The sequence below is a fragment of the Prionailurus viverrinus genome, chromosome D3 (genome assembly GCF_022837055.1).
Source record: "Prionailurus viverrinus isolate Anna chromosome D3, UM_Priviv_1.0, whole genome shotgun sequence".
Taxonomy (NCBI): domain Eukaryota; kingdom Metazoa; phylum Chordata; class Mammalia; order Carnivora; family Felidae; genus Prionailurus; species Prionailurus viverrinus.
Genome location: NC_062572.1, coordinates 95,933,063 through 95,948,624, shown reverse-complemented (window position 1 = coordinate 95,948,624; position 15,562 = coordinate 95,933,063). Strand labels below are relative to the sequence as shown.

Genomic DNA, 15,562 nt, shown 5'->3' with positions numbered 1-15,562 from the left:
CAATCATGATTAATCATTGTGATGACTTAGGCTACAAACTTTCTACTGTAAAAAATCTATTTATTTTATGTTACTGTATAGTTTTGGTCCCTAACCCAGGCATTAAGTTCACCATCATAGCCAGCTTCTGAGCACACAGTTCACAGTATACAGTTTACATTCACACCGTTGTGCATACCGCCCAGTACTCTTTCCATCTTGCAGAATTGAAACTCCACACCACTGACACCAATGTAGAAATATTCTCCACAAATAGAGCCTTGTGGCCATGTGAAAAAGAACGGTTAATTCAATTTATCTGATTTTCTCGCATAGAAGAGTGGCACAGTACTCCAGCATAAGTTATTATGATAAAATACTAGGCTTCAGTCCTCTTGGAGCAGTGTGATAGAAACAAGGGACCAAACAGAAAAAAAAGCCCATGTGGAATTTCTGATTGTTATAAAAGAGTTGGTTATTCTATTTTAAAATGCATGATGGTAACATCATATCACTATGGCATTTAGCTTTCATTGACTGTATTTAAAAGATCATCTGATAAAATATTTATTTTTAAAAGAAATAGAGTATGCTGGAAATTATATCCCTTGCAACTATTTATTTTTGTTATGAAAAATTTAGATGCTAACTTAAAAATATGTTATCCTTTTTATAGTGGTAGTTTTTCAGAATTCCTCAGGAGGTATGTGACATTTGAAGACCACTGCATTAGTACATAGGGATCCCTATGCAAATGCCTGAACCAACTTTAAAGTTTTCTGGAGACCACCCTGAAATGCCAAGCCTCGCTATAGGAGTTTGTTCCCGCGGCAAGGCTCATGACAAGGTAGTGACGGTTGAGCGTCAGACACTCACCTGCTGTCCCACATTCAAACCTGCAGAACTCCACAAAGGGAGGTGTCTGTTTGGGAGGCCGTCTCCTCAGTCCAGAGCAGGTACAACTTCAAAGCTAAGTGCTCACTAAGGAAAGTTTTAAGAAAAACTGACATTATGGCACCTGCCCTAGGTTGGCAGGCAAGTTAGACAGCAGCCTCAATCTACCTTTTCCTCCTGTGCCCTGCTCACAGCCGTAACATTTCCCCTTAGAAGGACCCAGATCCACAGAGTAAAGCAGCCCACAGAATGAGAGTATTTCAAATTATATATTTGGCCAGGGGAATGAGCCAGTTACAGAAAGACAAAAACGGATGATTCCACTCATATGAAGTACTTAGAGGAGTCCTATTCATACAGACGGGCAGGTAGGTGGTGTCACCAGGGACTGGGGGAGGGGCCGGGAGTCCGTGTTTAATGGGGACGGACTCAGTTGCACAAGATACGAAGACACATGGATGGGGACAGCTACTCGGCAGTGTGAATGTATTACTGCCACTGAACTCTACACTTAAGTAATGGTGAAGATGGTAAACTTTAGGGGCACCTGGGTGGCTGAGTCCGTCAAGGATCTGACTTCGACTCAGGTCACGATCTCACGGTTTGTGAGGTGGAGCCCCACATCCAGCTCTGTGCTGACAGCTCAGAGCCTGGAGTCTGCTTCGGATTCTGTGTCTCTCTTGTTGTCTGCCCTTCCCCTGCTTGCACTCTGTCTGTCTCTCTCAAAAATAAAAAAACATTAAAAAAAAAATTTTTAATGGTAAACTTTATGTTATGTGTATTTTGCCATAATAAAAAAAATTAGGAAAAATGCTAATATCCCATTTCATACCTCTTTTTGCCAAACTTTGGGACTCATTCAACGTAAGAAGCATTGTTCACCATACTGCTGGATGGATTAACAAAGTCAGCCTCATTATGAAATACAAATCAGACTTGCTTTCTGTCAGGAAGCAGTCTGGATTCATTTTCGTTTCCAATGCACACGTTAAGACGTATTTTGAGGAAGGGGCACCTGGGTGGCTCAGGTCATGATCCCAGGGTCCTGTTCGTGAGCCCCGTGTCGGGCTCCATGTGGAGCCTGCTTAAGATTCTCTCTCAGTCTTCTCAGTCTCCCTCTGCCCTCTCCTCTGCTCACTCACTCTTTCTCTCTCTCTAAAAAAAAGTTTAAAAAAAATTATAAAGACATATTTTGAAGAAAACCACTAAAAGATTGGAGAAACAAATTAGACTAACCTTAGATTGACTGCCAAATGCAGGAGGGACTTGGCCCAGCATGGGCTGTTTCTCACTGCTCACCTAGGATGTGGCCCAATCCAGGGGGAGTGAGTCAGGAGAGACAGCCGGTGTCCCTTAAATCAGAGTGAGTGCGTGGTGTCCAGTTTGGGGGAAGAATCAAGAACCGCACATGAAACTCAGAGGCATACGCTGATTTCATTGGACACCATTGAACTCTCCTTATGTGCTTAATGAAAAGAGGGTGCATACTGATAAGAACTAATTGCTCTGGAAGTTAGCTTGTATTAGATCTGAGATGGGAGAGATGACGGCTATTGTTGAAATAAATATTCATGATGTGACGACATAACCGAATCTGAAAAAAAGATCACATTAAACTAATGTAGGCTTGAACTCTTGTGTCTTCAAAAGTTTTGTGGCCCCAGGATGTAAGCCTGTGTGTGAGAGATTGTGTGCTGCTCACCCTGGGCCAGCCAATGGTGCGTGCTGGGATAAATATGGAGAAGAGGAGGAATGCTGACCTCTCAGCAATGAGGGAGGGATTTCTTGGTTTGCTGTGCTGTGTTCACAGGCCCCATCTCAAGATGGGCACCTCTGACAGCGGCAGAGTGACGGGGGAGAGCCTTGCCACGTGGCCCTCTGGGCTGAGCCCGGAGCCCCTCCTCCCCTGACCCAGTACATGGGAGGAGGCCTTAGGGGTTGTGCTTGCCCATCGAAGGTGGCTTTTCTCGAACCAGTATTTCCGAATGTCCCACTGTCCTGCGTGCTGAAGTATTTTATTCCTGGGGCAATGCGGGATGGGTGAGAGGTTTGTTTTGTTTTTTAAAAAGGGAAATGGAACAGCAGACTCTGGTTCTCAGAGATCTGTGGCCACGGAGATTTGGAGACTGATTCCCTTAAAACCAGTGGTTTTATGGTGTGGTCCCCAGCCCAAGGGCATCAGCTTCTCCCGGGAACTTGTTAAAAATGCAAATTATGGGGCCCGCTCTCCAGATCAGCCCAGTCCAGACCTCTAGGGGCCTCCAGGTGATTCTGATGCCTGCCCACTTTGAGAACCACACAAACCCATATGGTTTGAGTTGATTTGCCCTTGACTAGTTGACATAATGTCTAGATGATGTAATGACTCGTATTGCATAAACATTAGACATTTCATTTTTGTGTATTTTGGAACCACTATAATTAGTTTTCAGTTGTGTTGAAGAGCACTGAATCTGTGCTGCCTGATGAATAAAGGTCTGTATTGCCAAGCGAGGGACAACAGCATGTCCTAATCCAGAAACCCTTAGGCCAAACAGAGGTGGTGTCCTCGGATCCCAGGATGGTTCAGCCCGTGGGAGGCGACCTAGGGTCCTTTCCTGGAAGAGAACTGTGCCAGGGCCAGGGACTGTCAGGAAAGTTGGGCCCTGGGCATCTCCCAGAGCAGGCGGAGTGAGTACCGCCTTTTGAGAGAGAAACCTGCTCTGTGTTTTGGGCGGGACCAGGGCCCACGTTCGTGTCTCCCTGAGATTTGTGAAGCCTTCTTTTTACCACAGTCCTCCCTTCTTTCACTTTTGCTTCCACTTTTGATCCTTTGGTCTTTTAAAAATACAAATCAAAGGCCCCTAGGTGGCTCAGTCCGTCGAGCATCTGACTCTTGATTTTTGCTCAGGTCATGATCTCGCGTGGGGCTCTGCACTGACAGCACAGAGCCTGCCTGGGATTCCCTCTCTCTTGCGCTCTCTCTGTCTGCCCCCCTGTCGCTCCTACATTTGCTTTCTCTCATTCCCTCTGTCTCTCAGTAAATACATAAAATTTTTTTTAAAAAGCAAACGCAAATCATATCAAATCAGTTCCTTGCTTAAAATTGAAATTGTTCCAGGGCCACCCATTGCCCTCAGGAAAAATACAGAGCATTCAGCTGGCCCAGCTTCCCTCCTGCCTATGAGTGTTTGCCCCTGTCTCGGGGCTGTGCGGACACAGCAAGCTGAGCCTGGACAGCCACCCCAGGTGAAGGCCCTCACTAGGCACAGGCTCCTGTTTCAATCTCGTCCACCATACTCATAATACTTTTTGACCTTGCTTTTTCTTCAGTAGCCTGAGCTCCAGCACCTGTCCTGTCCTCAGGACACAGGTCAGCGTTGAGTGAACTGATCCCCCACACTCCCGTCTCCCCTTTCCTTGTGTGTTTGCAGAAGCTCTATGAGGACAGGGACACAGTTCACCGCTGTGTCCGGGCCTCACGGAGGCTCAGGACGCGCTTGGCATGACGTGAACAAGCCTTATTTCCCGTCCTTTCCCTGCTACTTATGTCCCCCCTGTCTCTTGCATTGTAGTTTGGGGCTGAGTTCCGGAGATTTTCCTTAGACCGTCAAAAGCCAGGGAAGTTTGAAGACTTCTACAACCTGGTGGTTCACACGCACCACATCTCCAACACAGACGTGACCATTGGCTATGCAGATGTGCACGGCGACCTGCTGCCCATCAACAACGATGACAACTTCTGCAAGGCGGTCTCGAGCGCCAACCCCCTGCTCAGGGTCTTCATCCAGAAACGAGGTACCGGGGGCCGCTGCACCCATTTCAAACATGCAGTTTTCGGTTTTGTCTGTTGCTACAGAGCCATGCGATTCTCTTTTCTAGCCTGTGGTAGAAAAGAAGGTAACGTGTGTTTGGTCAACACCAGTTTATTAGAAAGTCTTCAAAATTTTAAATGCATTTTCAATCTTAAAGAGTGTTGACTTCTGATTTTTAAAGACTGAGTAAGAAATACTATTGATGCTTTCATATTTTAACTGGATGCGAGTTCGCTAACAAAACGGCATTAGCCAGTAACCCAGGAATGAAACTTGTGGTTGCTAGTGTGTGTTTTCCACTGTCTTTTTAGGATTGGAAACTTATGCTAGCTTTAAATTATAACTTTGGCTAACTTTTAGCTCTGAGGGTCTAGCTTTGCTGTAACAGTATCATTTTATGGGAAAACCGGCTGCTAACGTAGGTTAATGGTTGGGAGGGCGTGTGCCCCGCTGTTGAGTCGGAGCTGGGCCTCGTGCTGGTCTCATCTCTACACTTGGGAGAATCTTCCCATTTCCAAATAAAATACTGAAGGAAAGAGACGCCTGCAGGGAGGCGTTTCCTGGCTGACTTGGTCGTGACTGGAACTTCTGTGCCCACAGCGAGCGCACAGACCGCCCGCAGGGGACACTTGCAGGGTGACCGCCATGGCTCGCTGTGTTGGCTGCAGTGGCCTCAGTGGGGGCAGGAGAGCTGAGCAGAGACCGGGAGCAGCAGCCACAGTGTTCGGAACAGAAGGAGGCCGGGACGCTGGAGGCCGAGGTGTATGGCCGGGCGCCTGGTTCTGAGGGCAGGCGGTGCCTCAGTCCCTGCTGCGGCATCACGTTGTCCCGAGGGGAGAAGGCGCACGTGCGGAGAGCTCAGGGCGCGCTGGCCGCGGTTCTGCGAACATTCTCTCTTCTTGTTTGTGCTGCTGGAAGGGAACAGCGGCAGACCCGCTGACCTCACCTTCTGCCTGGTTCTCTGGCACGAGATCAGACAGCTCTGCGTCTTCAGTCCCTGCTGAGCCTGGCTGTCCCGCTGATGGCACTGTCACTTCCGCGTAGTGGCTCTTGCTTCGTCCCCAGCCCTGCAGCGTTGCTCCGCTGCCTCCACGTGACCCCGGGCTCTGCCGCGTCCTCCTGCCGGCTGCTCTGGCCGCACCTGCGCCCGGCTGCCCCCCCGCCTGGAGCCGCCCTCTGAGAGAGGCCCGCCCTCAGACCGCGCTAGCCAGTCACCTCGTGTCCCCTCGGCCCATTCTCTGTCCTGTTACTCTGCTTCTCTGTGCCTTACTTAGCGGCCGTTCTCAGGGCTCCTTGCTGGCCATCGGGGCCACGTCCCGCCGCTCCGCCCCGGCCATCCCGGGTCACAGTGCTTGCTCTCAGGGTGCGGGAGGGTGAGCAGTGGGTGCGGAGCACCGTGTAAACCGGAGATCTGCACGCGGGCTTTGTCATCCATCGGTCACAGAGGGAACGAGTGTTGTCTGCGCGGAGCTGAACTGGAGGTGCCACCGAGGGCGCGCCTTTCCCTCAAAGTGCTGCTGACACCTGGCACCCCGTGCTGTGGACCCTCTAAAGCTGAGGTGACACAGGAAGCTCCGAGGTCTGTGTGCCCTCGAGTGTGTCCACTTCCCAGGGGCGGCTCTGGTGGCTCTGCCTCTTTTCAGCTTGCTGGCTGAGGCCCTGTGTCCTGTCTTCACTGTTTACTTTCCCTCTGCCACTGCCCTGAGAGAAATAGCTCAAAGTTTAATTGGCTGGCTTAGGGTTTCTTCCCCCGCCCCGTAGTGTGTCACCTGCAACCCGTGCCTTTCTCTGTCACATGACAGAGACCTCTGTCAGGGACCCCAGTTCAGACCCTGCCTCTAGCACCTTCTCACTGACTCTGACCAGCCGATCCCTAATGTTCTTTCTGGTCTATAAAATGGGAGAGCAGCGCCTACCTCAGATAGTTGTCATACTTGGGGCACCCAGGTGGCTCCGTCGGTTAAGCATTTGACTTCAGCTCGGGTCGACATCTCACAGTTCATGGGTTTGAGCCCCGCGTCGGGCTCTGTGCTGACAGCTCGGAGCCTGGAGCCTGCTTCGGATTGTGTCTCCCTCTCTCTCTGCCCCTCCCCGACTCACACTCTGTCTGTCTCTCTCTCTCCCTCTCTCTCTCTCTCTCTCTCTCTCTCTCTCTCTTTCAAAAATAAATAAACATAAAAAATTAAAAACAAACAAACAATAGTTGCCATACTTAAATAGGAAAGGGCTCCTGGGGTGCCTGGGTGGCTCAGTCAGCTAAGCATCCAACTCTCTTTCAGCTCAGGTCATGATCTCACGGTTTGTGAGTTCGAGCCCCACGGTGGGCTCTGTGCTGACAGCTCAGAGCCTGCCTGGGATTCATTCTCTCTCCCTCTCTCTCTGTCCCTGCTGTGTGCTCTCTCTCTCTGAAAATAAATAAAAGAAAAAAAGAAAGTACTCCTAATATTCACAAAGCTCAGCGCCTCGATTCCATCACTGGGGAAATGGGCTCTGCTCTCGCCATGCTCAGTGGACTCTTGCTGTAAATACTGTGTCCAGGTGGGAGAGGCGGGACAACTGTGTCGCTGTGGGTGGTAGGAAGCAGGAGCCGTCCTGACACCCTCCATGTTCAGGACAGACTTGCTAACTGTGTGAAAGGCAGTGCCCATCTGCAGGCAGGGCATCGCTGAGGCTACCCTGGGAGGTGACACTCGGGTCCCACGTTCTTTTCCTACAGCAGGTGTTCCGAGATGTCAGTCACAGTAATACTGTTTTCATGATTTTACTGCAGCCACCCTCACTCTGTCACTTACCTAATAACTTTCTATACCGTGGTGTATATTTTAGGAGAAATCTGTACTCCTATCACAGGCGAAGAGCCATCAGCCTTCTAACAGATGTTGAAGTAAACCCACTGTTGTGTTTAGGAAACATACTTTGTCTGCCACTCATTAATCTCTTACCCCAAACCACACATGCACATCACAGTGAAACTTCAGGCCAACCTCCCTTGTGAATACAGATGTGGAAACGCTTCGACAAAATACCAGGATGTGGGAGTCCTATTCCCACACAGGAACCTATGCGTGACTGTTGACTGCCGCGGTGTCCGTGATGGCCAAAGGGTGCAAACGCCCCAGTGTGCGCAGACCGGCGAGTGCACACAAGACGTGCGCTGGGACAGGGCTCAGTCGTAGACGGGACTGAGGGGACACAGCTCGCGGGAACCCTGGAGGAAGGGGCAGGTGAGAGTAGCCGGGTATGCGGGCCGCTGTCGGAGGGGTGCGTTCAGTCTGGGCTCTGAGGTGCAGAGTCTGTGTCTGGGGAGTCGCTAAAACTTATTTGTTGCCCCAAAGCGATGCTCAACGCTCGGCGGCCACTTGCAGACGCGCGGGGCAGTGGAGGGTCAGCCGCCGGGGCAGCGGGGTCCGCCTTCTCGCATCAGGTCTTCCGGCACACACGTGTCCTTGCCACAGTCTGTTTACTGCCATGTTTCCCACTTTTTTGTGCTTATTCTTTTTTAATAATTGTGGCAAAATACACACAACGAAGCTTGCCACCGCTGTATACCCATCCGTCTCCACGATGCTTCTCATCCTGAAAACCCGAGCCATTCTGTCTTTTAGACCCTATCTCCCCGTTCTGCCCTCCCTCCGGCCCCTGGTGCCCACCACCCTACTTTCTACCTGTGTGATTGTGACCCCTCTAGGAGCCTCCTGGAAGTGGATTCCTGCAGTATTTGTGACTGGTTCGCTTCACTGAGCCTTATGCCCTCAAGGTTCTTCTCAGGGGAGAGACTGCCAGCATTTCCTTCCTTTTCCAGGTTGAATGATACTCCATTTGAATAGGCCACATTTTGCTCATCATTCACCCATCAGTGGACATCTGGGTTTCTTCCATGTTTTAGCTGCTGTTAACATGAGACAAATATCTCTTTGAGACCCTGTTTTCAATTCTTTTGGGTATATACTCTGTAGTGTAAATATTGCTGCTTCACATGGTAGTTCTACTCTTAAGTGTTTGAGAAACCGTCACACTGTTTTCCACAGCAGCCGCACCATTTTGCATTCCCACCAACAGCGCACAGGGTCCCAGTTTTTCCACACCCTCACCAGCACCTGTTGTTTTCTCGTTCTTTAAAAGTAGCCATCACAATGGGTGTGAGGTGGGATCTCGTACTCTTGATTTGCAAGTCCCTCATCATTAGTGATGTTGGTGTTTGCAGTGCTTCATGGGCACTTGTACGTCTTCTTTGGAGAGACATCCGTTCGGGTCCTTTGCCCATTTTTGCACAAGGTTGCCTTTGGTTGTTGAGTTTCAGGGGCTCCTTTTGTTCTGGATGTTAATCCCTTGTCAGATATGGACTCACAAATATTTTCTCTCATTCTGTAGGTTGCCTTTATACTCTGCACATTGTCTTTTGATGTACAAAATTTCTAATTTTGAACAAAGTCAAATTTGTCTATTTTTTCTTTTGTGAACTGTGCCTTTTATAACTGGCCGTGTGCTGGCCTGCCCCGAGACCTTAGTTCTCGCACGGCCTCTAGTGACTGTCTCCCGTCCTGTCCTTGCGTCGGCCCTACTCCCGGGAACAAGCAGCTCTTGCCGAAAAGGCCGGTGGTCCCCACCTCCCACAGCGTTTGTCTGTCTGGGAATGTCTTGATCTCCCTCTCGCTTTGCGGCACGGTCTTGCTGGATATAGGAGTCACACGTGACGGGTCTGTCTTCGTACACTGTTTTGAATGTGTTGTGCACTTTCTCTGAAACCCAAAGTTTCTGGTGAAAAATCTGCAGATAAGCTTACTGAGGGCCCCTTGGGTGTGATGATTCCCCTCTCTCTTGGTGCTTTCAAGATTCTTGGTCTTTTGAAAGTTTGGTTACAACTTGTCTCAGAGTGGGTCTGTCTGAGTTCATCTTATTTGGAGTTTGCTGAGCGTCTTGGATTTTATATTCATGTCTTTCTTAAAGTTAGGAAGATTTATAGCCATTGTTTCTTCAAATATTCTCTCTGCCCCTCTCTTTTCCTTTTGAGACTCCCACAGTGTGTGTGTCTGTCCTCTTGACAATGTCCTATGGGTCCCTCGGTCTCCGTTTTCTTCATTTACTTTCTATTCCACAGTGTTGATGATTTCCACTGTTGTGTCTTCAGGTTCACTGGTATTTCTTCTGTTTGTTCAAATCTGTTTTGAATCCCTCTAGTCAATTTTTCATTTCAGTTATTGTACTTTTCAGCTCCAGAATTTCTTTGGGGTTTCTTTGCTGGTTTTCTCCTTCTTTACTGATATTTCCATTTTGCTCATACTTTTTTTTCATGATTTTATCCACATCTTCTAGTTCTTTCAGCATCTTTAAGACAGTTGCTTTAAAATCTCTCTAGTAGATCTGATACCGGGTCCTTTTTAGGGACAGATTCTGTTGAATTATCTTTTTCCTTTCAATGGGCCGAAGTCCCCTGTTTCTCTGTGTGCCTTGCGATTTGCTGAGCGCTGGACATTCGAATCTCATGATGCGGTTACTCTGGAAATCAGATTCTCCCCCTTCCCCAGGGCTTGCTGTTTTGTTGTCGTCGTTCTTTTCATGGTTACAGGCTCTGTGCCGGGGGTCAACCTGAGGTGTCCATTGAATGTCTTCCCCGGTCTTTTCTGAGCCTTTCCTTGGACATGTGCCGTCGCTTCCTAACTTCCCCCAAATAGGCAGCTGTTTTTCAGTGTCCTAGTCTTTAACGTGTGGCTCCCAAAAGGGGAAAAGCGGAAAACAAAAGGGGGATAAGAGGGCACTTACCCCTTGAAGTCACTCGAGCTGGAGCTGGAGGGGTGACAGCAATGGCCGCCAGCCTCTGAGTCCGCACCCGTGTGGTCAGAGCATGGCCTCCTGCCGTTTGGGGGACGGGGTCCTTTTCGTCCACCTGGCTTCTGCGGGCTGCTCCAGAAACACGTGCCCGCTGCCTGCCACATGGCTGGGGCGCGGGACGGGTAGGTGCTGCCGTGCTGCGAGCTGGAATGGACCAAAATCGACGACTTCTCCCGGACACGTGGCAGGCCTCGGGCAGAGTCCACAGTTCCAAAGCAGTCCCATCACACAGGTTCCGCCCCTGCTGTTGTCATCTGGCGGGGAGAGATTCCTGGGGCCCCTGCTCTGCCGTCTTCCCAGAATCCTCCTGTGCTTTTCTTGTGATTTCACTGTTGAAAATGACTCCATGCCTAGTGCAGGAGTGCTACTGAGTTTTCCTAAGTGCAAGAGGGATGTGATGTGCTGTACGTAGAAAGTGCTCTTAGCTATGAGTTCAACATTAAGAATCAATAATATATACTAAATACATGTCTTTTTTTAATGTTTATTTATTTTTGAGAGAGAGAGAGTGGGGCGGGGGGGGGGGACAGAGAGAGAGGGAGTCGGGATCTGAAGTGGGCCCTCTACTGACAGTCTCTGTGGGACTGAGTCACGAGCCGTGAGATCATGACCTGAGCCAAAGTCAGATGCTTAACTGACTGAGCCCCTCAAGCACCCCACCAAATATATATCTTTAAATAGAAACACATATAGCAGAAGGTTTTATGTTGAACCTAACCGTGTATTTTCCAAATAGCCATGTTTCAGTATTCAATAATTCAATGTTCACGGAGACTTTATAGAATATAACTACCGTGTATAATGAGAGTCAACTGTGTATGAGAAGTCCATAGAGACAGAAACAGATTCGTGGTTGCTAGGGAGAAGGGAGTATTGGGAGGTTAGGGTTTCTTAACTGGACACTGAAATATTCTGTAATTCAATAGTGGTGTTGATTGCAGGCCTTTGTAAATATACTCATAACCATTGAATTGTAGTCCTTAAATGGGTGTAAGTCCTTATGGTATGTAAGTTATTTTTCAATAAATTATATCTCAGTATCTCTCTTACAAAATTAAAAAGTATAAGATTCAAACCAGAGTCTCCCGAGTCTGAGCCTTGACCTTGGGTGACATCATCTGGGCTCATCTTTAGCCTTTATTTCCAAAATTCAGCCATTTTCAATATGTGTAAAAACTTGGAGTTTTTAATTAATTTATTTACCATCAAAACTCCAGGCAGTGCTCAGGAACCTGCAGCTGGCCTCTATTTGGGGTCCGTTGGTAAACTTATGAGGTATATAACTGGTCCTGCACAGCAGGGGTAGCAGGGCCTGCAACTTTGTTACAATAGAAATCATGGATATTCTCATATTGTGTGTTCATGTGCTTATTGTAGCCAGATATTTTGAATGTTATCTACTGTAAGCACTATTTTATTTTTTTTTTTAAGTTTATTCACTCATTTTGAGAGAGAGAGGGAGGAGTGCCACAGAGAGAGAGAGAGAGAGAGAGAGAGAGAGAGAGAGAGAGAGAATCCCAAGCAGGCTCTGGGCTGTCACCACAGAGTCCAATGCAGGGCTCGATCCCACAAACCTCGAGATCATGATCTGAGCCAAAACCAAGAGTTGGGCACTCAACTGACTGAGCTACCCAGGTGCCCTTGTAATCGTTATTTGAAAACACGGGTATGGATTGTTATTCATTGTGTTAGTAAGAAAGCACATACAGTGTTATATCACATATTGGCTGTAGTATTTTGATCACTGTCTTCAAAGTAACTGATTTCCTTTATAAATACACGTATTTTGGGGCGCCTGGGTGGCGCAGTCGGTTAAGCGTCCAACTTCAGCCAGGTCACGATCTCGCGGTCCGGGAGTTCGAGCCCCGCGTCGGGCTCTGGGCTGATGGCTCAGAGCCTGGAGCCTGTTTCCGATTCTGTGTCTCCCTCTCTCTCTGCCCCTCCCCCGTTCATGCTCTGTCTCTCTCTGTCCCAAAAATAAATAAACATTGAAAAAAAAAAATTTTATAAATACACGTATTTTACTTGATGCCTTTGAGAACATTATTCTGAGCAGCCATTTCCCAGCACCATCTCGCCAAGGGCCCTTGGAGCGTGCGGGGTTAGGAAGCCAGTTATGGAGAGTCTGCATTTGAGAGCTCAGATGACAGGCCAGGAATGACTTGGATTTTGTCCTCCCGGGACCCAGCCGGGGACATCTTTCCTTAGGATGTTAGATGGCATTTCTGCCCAGGGGGACAAAGGACCATGCCTTTGGCCTTCACACATACAGGCTTCTCTCCTTCCGCGTTCAGTAGACTTCTGTAGTCCTCTGTCCAGCGCCGGACCCCTGCTAAACACTGCAGGGTCTCCCCTTGTATGCACAACAGACATCATCATGCCTTTCACTTGAATGCTGTGCCCACTTAAGTAAGTTGCTGGAACCGAATTGTCCCAGGATCTGCGTACGTGGGCCACACACCCAGCCAGTGCTGGGGAGCCAATCTTCCCTGTCTCCTGCTCACTCCCCTGGTCATCCCCAAGGATGCAGGAACATTTCAGAAAGCTGGCCCAAACCAGAGAGAATGCAGGACAAGACCAGCAAAGATACTCAGAGTATCTCCTTCTATTTTTAGCAGAATAAACAGGAAATGCAAACACTAACTTTTCACCACATATCCTTCAATAAATCCCTCCAACACCAGCTTCCCAGCCCTCTTGTTATTTAAGAGATGGGCCTTTTTGCCTCCCAGGCCCCAGCCTAGAACTGGAGGTGGAATCCTGATTGAGTATCCGTGGCTCTTCTGTCCCCAGGGTGAGTGGCCTCAGGGTGGCCTCAGGGTGTCACAGGGGGCTTGAGAAGACTTAATTATACCACAAGATTTTCAGCACAATTAGAATGCTCTGAAGTGTTTACTTGTAAAAGAAACATAAATACTGTGCGCTTCCCCGTATCTGTTCGCTGTTCTTGGTGTCGTAGTGTCCTTCTCAGTGCCTCGAATGAACAAGAGACATATGTCTGATTTATCACAAGTTGCATGATTGGAGAGGGGGAGGGAGGGAGTTACCAGAAAAAGTAATTACGGGATGTTCTTCAAAGTAAAACATACAGAATCGCTGACAATTTGGTTACATGCACTGGAAGAATCTTAAAGTGTCAGGCTGTGTAAATCCTGCTTATAATTGCTTTTCTCGGATACTTCATTAAGTCCCAGAAGTTGTGTTCGGTTTTTAGGTTGGGGGTTCACTGCTTAGCAGGAAGCACTCAGGGTCTCTGACGTTTTAGGGTGCTACAATTCTCTTTCCTGAGACACTGCCCCAGGTTGGAGGCTGTGTGTGTTGAGGGCAGGGAAAAGCCTAGTTGTGCTGAAGTAACCTTGTCTGTGTCCCTGTGCTTGTAGGAACAGATGTAACACCCTCTGCTGTGGGAGCTCTTTCATGAGACATATTTGCTTCTTTAACTGCCACTGATTCCTGGAAGTTTGCATATTTGGAGAATTTCCTTTTTTTTTTTTTTTTTTTTTTTTAATTGAAAGAAAAGGCAAACACTCTCCCGTGGCTCCACCGTGGGAACATTCAGAAAACAAAATGCCTGAAGCCCGCATTCACCCCTGGAGTGGGAGTGGAAGGGGGGAGAGAATGTGCTGATGTAGCTCATTAAAAAGAAAACAAAGCCAGAGCCACCCACCATCCAGAAGAATCCAGGGGCTGGTCCTGGGCAAACTAGCCATCTGTGCAGGCAGTCAGAAACCACGAGGTCACCGGCATCTCCTGGACACAGCTTGGTGCACCTGTGCCCCGGGGCTGCCCCTGCCCCCAGCTAAGCCTGCGGGAAGGCGGGAAAGTGCCCCAGCCCAGTGAGCACCTTGAACATGGTGGTGACATGGAGGTGGGTTTGACCTTGTCTTGTTTGTTCCCTGGTCACATGTTTTTTTTTACATATTCAAGCCCAGGGTGTGTTTATAATTTGGACTCGTGCTGTTTAAAGTCCTAATATATCATAAATATATCCTGTCATTAAACTCTTTGCAAGACTTTTTGTTTTTATTTATTTTTTTTAATTTATTTTTTGCCTTTTCTTTTTATTTACTTTGAGAGAGACAGGGAAAGGGAGAATCCCGAGCAGGCTCTGTGCTGACTGTGCGGAGCCCGATGTGGGGTTCAATCTTACGAAACCATGAGATCATGACCTGAACCATAGTCAAGAGTCGGACTGAGCCGCCCAGGCACCCGTGTAAGACTGTTTTTAAAAGTCTTTTCTGCTTATAACATATTTGTAAAAGAAAATTCAAACAATGTGGAAATAAACAACTCCACCACCCCCAAGGTAACCACCGTTAGCATTTTGGTGACCCCTCCCAGATCATGTGGTATAGGTAAATAAGTTGGACATAGTTTTACATAAATAGGATCATAACAAACATACACTTTTAAATTAGTTTTAACTCACAGACATTGTTTTAAGCTCGTATTGTATTTTTTACTTTTTGTAGATGTATGTAGACACAAACTATCTTTTAATGGAGATATATAAATGTATATATAAATGTTATATCAATGTAACAAAACGTAACCAACCCCTTATTTTATATTTAAAACTTTTCCAAATTTTCATTCTTACAAACTGTGTTATGCGTTTTTACCTATGTGTCCATCTGTCTCTTCCGGGAAAATTAGCCGAAATGTCTTGCTAGGTTAAAAAGCATATGTATTTTGAGCTAAGACACTGCCAGTGGAATTCTTTTTAGGAGGGCATTAGAATGACATTTGAGGGGCGCCTGGGTGGCGCAGTGGGTTAAGCGTCCGACTTCAGCCAGGTCACGATCTCGCGGTCCGTGAGTTCGAGCCCCGCGTCGGGCTCTGGGCTGATGGCTCGGAGCCTGGAGCCTGTTTCCGATTCTGTGTCTCCCTCTCTCTCTACCCCTCCCCCGTTCATGCTCTGTCTCTCTCTGTCCCAAAAATAAATAAACGTTGAAAAAAAAAAAATTTAAAAAAAAAAAAAAAAAAAAGAATGACATTTGAACGGAATCTTCTTAAACACATCTTGGAAGACTGTCCTTGTGTGGCAGGAAGACTCATGAGCCTTG

At 47.9% G+C, this 15,562-nt stretch overlaps 1 protein-coding gene across 1 annotated transcript in view; it reads left to right on the top strand.

Annotated features, from left to right (window-relative positions):
* PARD6G (par-6 family cell polarity regulator gamma) overlaps positions 1–15,562 on the top strand; it is a 90,873-nt gene that overhangs the window by 21,661 nt on the left and 53,650 nt on the right. Inside the window, exon 2 of the mRNA XM_047828264.1 lies at positions 4,428–4,650. Coding sequence (XP_047684220.1) covers positions 4,428–4,650 — 223 coding nt within the window. The remainder of the gene's footprint in view (positions 1–4,427; positions 4,651–15,562) is intronic.